Below are 6,498 nucleotides of genomic sequence, written 5' to 3'. Positions count from 1 at the left end.
CCTCCATGCTACAGGGAAACCCTGGAAACCCCGGGAGGACTGCTTATATACACCCCAGCACTGGGGAGAGCTATGTGTCCTCCTGGGATTGGTCAGTCTGTCGGCACTTTGATTCCTATGCACCTGCTCAGGAGGGGTTGGCGCCAGATTGGCGCCATCTTTTAGGCGTGCGGCTGCCTACACTTAACTGACTTGCATTGCTTCTAATTCCATATAATACAACATCTCAGGGAAGTAAGCCAATCTGCTCACACATCCTGTTGAGCTCTGTGGTTATATATGAGAAGTGGGGTGGAATCTACCACCTGCACTTCCTTCATTAGTGCATAAGGATCCCTAGGTCTTTATCTTCCCCAATGCTGGGCATTGCTCAAATTTCCAATGTGCTAATGCAAAATGAAGTATCGCTTCACATTTCATGGATTACCATGTGTCTTGGGCTCTCTAGTATATCCATACTAGTCATTTTGTATGTTTCAATTTATTATGTCTCTGATATTTTGTAAGGTATAAAACTTTATCCATAATATCTTTTACTGAACAGACTAATTTTCGTTAGTGTCTCTGGCTGGTGAAATCACTCAGCAAGTGAAGGTACTTACTGGCAAGCCTGCAACCTGAGTTTGATCTCCAGGACCGACATACTGAAGAAGTATAGCAAAATTCGAGGCTTTTAGGCCCAGGCTTGGGAGTGTGGTCTTTGTGGCTTAGTGCTCCAGGTGCTGGTCATAAAGCAACATTCCTTCCTCCACCCACCTGCTTCCTGGGTTCAAAGAGTGTTCATTCAAAGAAAGTCACCCTGACCCACCCTGACCATTGCTGGAACCTGCAATGCAAATGTGCTATCTTTAGGGGCTCTTAGATTGTTAGGGGCTCTTAGAAACTGTCTTGAGAGATAACCTGACACTTGTGACTTTNNACTTCCTTGTGACTCTTAACTGGTATTTTTGGTATTTTCCAACAANGCCCTCCCCACCTCCNTGAGTTGTGGTTTCTTCCTTTAAATACCCCCTTACTCAGCTACTCGGGGCNCCANGGTCCTCTACCCCTGCGTGGTGTATGACCGTGGGCCCGAGAGCGCTCTTGAATAAAAATCCTCTTGCAATTTGCAGCAAGATCGTTTCTTGTGGGTGATTTTGGGGTGTCGCCTCTCCTGAGTCAGAACATGGGGGAGTCCTCACGTTGTGGGTCTTTCAGTACTGGAAGAAAAGAACCAAGATCCACAAGTCATCCTTTGATTTCTACAAGCATGCCCACATATATAACTCCCACACAATAAATAAGCATATGTGTGTGTATGCGTGATTTTAAAAATCTTTTATCCATCTCTACAATTTGGTGTGTGTGTTTTGACATTTCAGATTATGCAACAGGTTGGTTTTTGTAACTTTGCCTGCCTTCCCTCTTTCCCTCCAGAGGGTGTGAGGTGCAGTTGCATGTTTGTTGGGTGGGTAGTTAGAGTATTTAGTACATCATACAAGTGTGGAGAGGGAGGTTTGGTAGATGTGTAGTCGTGGAGGAAGGACATGTAAATACATGTATGTGTGAGAGAGGTTAGGGACCCACTCATATACTGAGGAGAGGTCAAACCCTTGTGAATACCTGTTATCTAGCTTTGGTCTTCATGCCATCCTAGGATGAGGATGGGTAGGCATGTTAACAGGACCTCTGGAAGTTATTTCCACATAGGATTTTTTTTTTTTTTTTGGTTTTTCGAGACAGGGTTTCTTTGTGTAGCCCTGGCTGATCCAGGAACTCACTCTGTAGATCAGGCTGGCCTCGAACTCAGAAATCCACCTGCCTCTGCCTCCCGAGTGCTGGGATTAAAGGCATGTGCCACCATGCCCGGCAACATAGGATTTTAAGAGCTAGCTGGCAACAGATATTTCTCCCGTGGGATGTGTTTGTGTTGCTGACACAATGTTTCCAGTTCTTGTTCTTTGCATAAATGTGTAAATGTTAAATATTTAGATCTCAAATTTGCGATAAGTTTTCACAATTAACAATATCCATAGCGATTTTGGTTTAAGGGATGGGGACTGGGGCATTAGGGGTGCTGGGTCACTGACTGTTGCACAAGCAAGCATTCTTGGCTCCAATAAACAGATTTCAAGTTCTGGATACTCTCTTGTTCTTTTTCATTTTAGAGTTAGTTTGTTTGTTTGTTTGTTTGTAATCAGTCTCACTTTGTAGCCCAAGCCGTCCTGTAATTCACTATGTAGCCTGAGGCTTGCAATCACAGCAATCCTGACTCAGCAGTGGCTCCAGTCTGTGCTGGGCTCACAGACTGGAGCCACTGCAACTTGCTTCTTTCCATCAATGTCCCGGAAAGGGACCTAGCTTGTCAGGAAGTTTTGTCTGAGAGGTCTGGAACCTCAGCAATGGCTACAGGGTGACTTGTTGGATCCTCCACGTTTCCAGGTCCTAGTGAAGACCGGTGGACCCAGCTGGGGACATGAGCCTATCAGCTGGGCTCCCTGTGCGACTGCTGCTGCTGCTGCTGCTACTGCTGTGGTCCGTGGCCCCGCAGGCACTGCCACTGCGTGAGTGCGGGAGGAAAAAGGTGGGGGTGTGGGAAGCAAAACCGAAAGTGGCTTCCTTGGCGCCAGGTGTTTCTCTCTTCTAAGGCGAACAACTTCCTCTCTGATCTCTTCCAGCTCTCAGCATGCAGACCCCCAGAGGGTACACCTCCCCCACCACTAGCAGCCTAGGGCACCTCTGCCACTGCTCTGTCAGGGTGTCACTAGTGAGGAGTCACATTGGCTTAGCTGAGCCTGGGTCTCCAATCTCTGCTTTAGTGTTTATATTGTGGACTGTGTTACCCTACCTCCCTAACTAACCTGGGATCTGAAATTTCTCACCAAGAGTGACCAGCGTCGCCCTTTGGCATTTTCTCTTCAGGGTGCTGGGAAAGGGGCTGAGATCTTTTCCTTGTGAGCACTAGGCGTGCTGGGTCGCACTCCCACTGTGTTAATTTTGTGTGTGTATGTGTGAGATAAAGCAAAGGTCACTTGGAGCCAGGGGCGGGGGGCAGGGCAGCGGAGGTCAGGTGCGGGGGTTGGACCTCTCCTCACTCTTGACAATTGTTCTTTCATCTAGAAACGTCATTTTCATTTCAAATGGATGTAATACTGTAACCAAACATTTTAGGGCAGAAGGCCAGGACTCTGGCAGCCCTTGTGGTTGGTAACAGTGTTCCAATTAAAAAGTCCAGTAATAACGAAACAGTTCTATTCAGTGTAGTCATACTGGGAAGATCAAGCGACCCAGCAAAAGAGTCCATCTTCAGGGTCCTGCCATGACATTTAGATTTAAAGAGAAAGGAACCGATTTCTCTGGATAGACCGCCCTGGAGCCTACATCCGAGTCCATAAAGTGTTCATCTGTTTGTTGTTAGGGCACAATGGAGCAATTTCTTCTGCCCCAATGTGCTGCCTAGACCTCATAGATAATTGCTTTAGTGTGATGGGGGTACTGGGGGGAAACAGGGTGATTCCTGTTCTGAGGCTTTGATGGCATTCCTGTAATCCAAGGGAACTTCAGGTTTAGGACAATATCTTTGTGTCTTCAGCCTTGGAAGAGGATAAGAGGTTAAGAGAGGAGAGTCCAGCAGGAAGGAGTCTGATGAGACACAGAAGGCAAGCTGAGCACCAGGCCTCCATCCCTTTCACTCACTGGGTGAGAGGCTGGTGCCCTCTGTCAGTCACCTCCAGAGCACCTGGCTCTCACCCAGTGGAGCTCAACCTTCCTAATGTTGCAGCCCTTTAGTACAGTTTCTCATGCTGTGGTGACCCCAACCATAAAATTATTTTTGTTGTTATTTTATAAGTAATTTTGCTCTTATGAATTGTAATGTAAATATTTGATATGCAGGGTATCTGAGAGATGTGACCCCAAGGGTAGACCACTGCTCTACAGGATTTTGTTCATCAGGGCTTTGCTGATTTGCAAATTAAAAAAGAATTAACAGGCCTTTTCTAAAGGATACCAATGTGCTGCTTAATGCACTTTAATAACACTTGGATCTGTGATCCTTTTTGATTAATTATGCACTGGGAAGCAGCAGTTACTGCTAGTTAACTAACTCAGATCTTTCCTCAGGTCAGAAAGAACATAAACTTAAATCTGATTTTTTTTTTTTCTTCTAGAAACTCCGAGGTGAGGTGTCTCCCTATGTAGTTCAGATTGGGCTGCAACTCACCTATGTATATCAGGATGGACTCAAAGCTGAGACAATCCTCCTGCCTCAGTCTCCAGAGTATTAGGGTCAGAAGTATGCCTACTCCAAGGCAACAAACATTTGTGACACGCTGGCCCCGTGCCAGGTGCCATTCTGAGCACTAAGGCTGTACCCTTGAGCAACCTTGTTCTGGAATTAGGGAAAGTAATGGGAAAAACCCATGCTGAGAGTGGCTGTCAGCTCCCTTTCCTGGAAGTCCTCTGTTTGCTGACAGGTTGTCCTGAGTTATGTGTCAGGACACTCACCAGCATTTTTTAGCCAACATCTGCACTTGATAATGTTCAGAGATGGAAGTGGAGAAAACCCAGTACCTCCAATCCTTAGGACTTTCATCTTAATGGATTCAACACCAACTCCTAGCTTAGCCTACAGAGCTAGAGAAACCCAAACACTTTCCAGAGTCTGTGTCTAAGGTGGGATGGGGAGGATAACCTATCCACTCACATAGAGAACATCAAGAAGGTGAACAGAATAAGAGCGAACAGCCAGAACAGCCAGGGCTGTGCAGGGAAGAGAACTGTGTCACTCGACAGGGAGGACTCACTCTCTGGCAGCAGGAGGTAACCCAGGGCTGTAGGGACCTCTGGATCCTGATTGGGCTGGCTGCCCATTCTGAATGTTTGCTGACTTCCCCAGGTTCACATTCTCTAAGATACCTCTTCATGGGTGCCTCAGAGCCAGACCTCGGGCTGCCTTTGTTTGAGGCTAGGGGCTATGTGGATGACCAGCTCTTTGTGTCCTACAATCATGAGAGTCGCCGTGCTGAGCCCAGGGCCCCGTGGATTTTGGAGCAAACCTCAAGCCAGCTGTGGCTGCATCTGAGTCAGAGCCTGAAAGGCTGGGACTACATGTTCATAGTAGACTTCTGGACTATCATGGGCAACTATAACCACAGTAAGGGTATGTGGAGCACAGAGTCACTCCCCTTAGATGCTCAGAGCATAGCACTATTTTCCAACCCTGGGGATATATCTTTGTAAAAGAATCTTTTATTCTCCTGATGTACTTAATGTCTAGGAGGCTCTCTGCCTCTGTCTGCTAACCTAGGCCTACTCAGGGAAGCTTCTAGCCTCCGTACAATCTAATCTCGGCCTAGAATGTTCTCAGCCTCTGAGACTTGCTGCTCAATAAGCTGACCTTTTCTAGCTCTTTCTGAACTCTGACTGGCTGGTTCAACTCAGCTGTTCTGGCTCCAACTCCTCTCACAGCTAGTTATTCAATCTGGCTTTTCTCTCAGGCTCTTCAGAGGTTCTGCTTGGCCTCACACAAACTCTGGCAATGTTTTCTAATCTTCTGGCTTCTTCTCATTCTCTTACTTGTTCTGTCTTCACCTATGTCTAGCTTGTTCTCTCTTCAATCGGTCTCCGTAAAACTCCTCTGGTAACACTGCCTCCTTCTCCCTCTCTGTGTTTCTCCACTTTCCCTCACTGCACTGTCTCCATGGAATCTCCTGTGTTCCTGGACTGGACGCTCCTGCTCCTGTGCTGTCTGCCTCTCACTTTTCCTCTATCTTCTTGTGACAGTTGGGCATATCCTTTTCTTTCAACTCTGATTTGTCACTTTGTCTGCCTCTTAATCAGACATCACTTTCAACTATGAGTGCTTCCTTCTACAAACTAACTTTACCTTTGTTGTTTGGGATTAACCTCGAATAGTAGGGTGAGTCTGTGTTCCAGACAGAGGGATTAAAGATGTGTGCTCGGCCCCACAAACTAGGAATGGGTTCAAGTATCCTGTATCATATCTTGAAGTGAGATCCTGGGGTTGAGGTGGGGGGAAATCAAGAGGGAGATAGTTGTGTGCCTCAGATCATTCGATACTTGGAGATGGTGAAGACAAAACCAACCTTTTTATTTCCAGTCACAAAGTTGGGAGTGGTGTCTGAGTCCCACATCCTGCAGGTGGTCCTAGGCTGTGAGGTGCATGAAGACAACAGTACCAGCGGCTTCTGGAGATATGGTTATGACGGGCAAGATCACCTGGAATTCTGCCCCAAGACACTAAACTGGAGCGCAGCCGAGCCAGGGGCCTGGGCCACCAAGGTGGAATGGGACGAGCACAAGATCCGTGCCAAGCAGAACAGGGACTACCTGGAGAAGGACTGCCCCGAGCAGCTGAAACAGCTCCTGGAGCTGGGGAGAGGCGTTCTGGGACAGCAAGGTATGAGGACCGGTGCTCAGGCCCTAAACTCCAGAGTGGGGGTGGAGGGGAGTCCCAAGTACCAGGTCAAGGATTCAGCCACTTCCAAGGGTGAGGAA

At 47.4% G+C, this 6,498-nt stretch overlaps 1 protein-coding gene across 2 annotated transcripts in view; it reads left to right on the top strand.

Moving 5' to 3' along the window:
• Nucleotides 1-2,246: 2,246 nt before the first annotated feature.
• The window catches only part of Hfe (homeostatic iron regulator), an 8,583-nt gene continuing 4,331 nt past the window's right edge, over nt 2,247-6,498 (top strand). Inside the window, exons 1-3 of one of the 2 annotated variants that reach the window (XM_021180443.2) lie at nt 2,247-2,543; nt 4,877-5,140; nt 6,101-6,400. In XM_021180443.2, the coding sequence (XP_021036102.1) occupies nt 2,456-2,543; nt 4,877-5,140; nt 6,101-6,400 (652 nt within the window). In that variant the 5' untranslated portion in view covers nt 2,247-2,455. The remainder of the gene's footprint in view (nt 2,544-4,876; nt 5,141-6,100; nt 6,401-6,498) is intronic. The other variant, XM_021180445.2, reaches the window with a different exon arrangement.

This window comes from Mus caroli, chromosome 13 (genome assembly GCF_900094665.2).
Source record: "Mus caroli chromosome 13, CAROLI_EIJ_v1.1, whole genome shotgun sequence".
In the NCBI taxonomy this organism is placed as follows: domain Eukaryota; kingdom Metazoa; phylum Chordata; class Mammalia; order Rodentia; family Muridae; genus Mus; species Mus caroli.
Note: the sequence above shows the minus strand (reverse complement) of the source record. Positions and strands in the feature narration are given on the sequence as shown.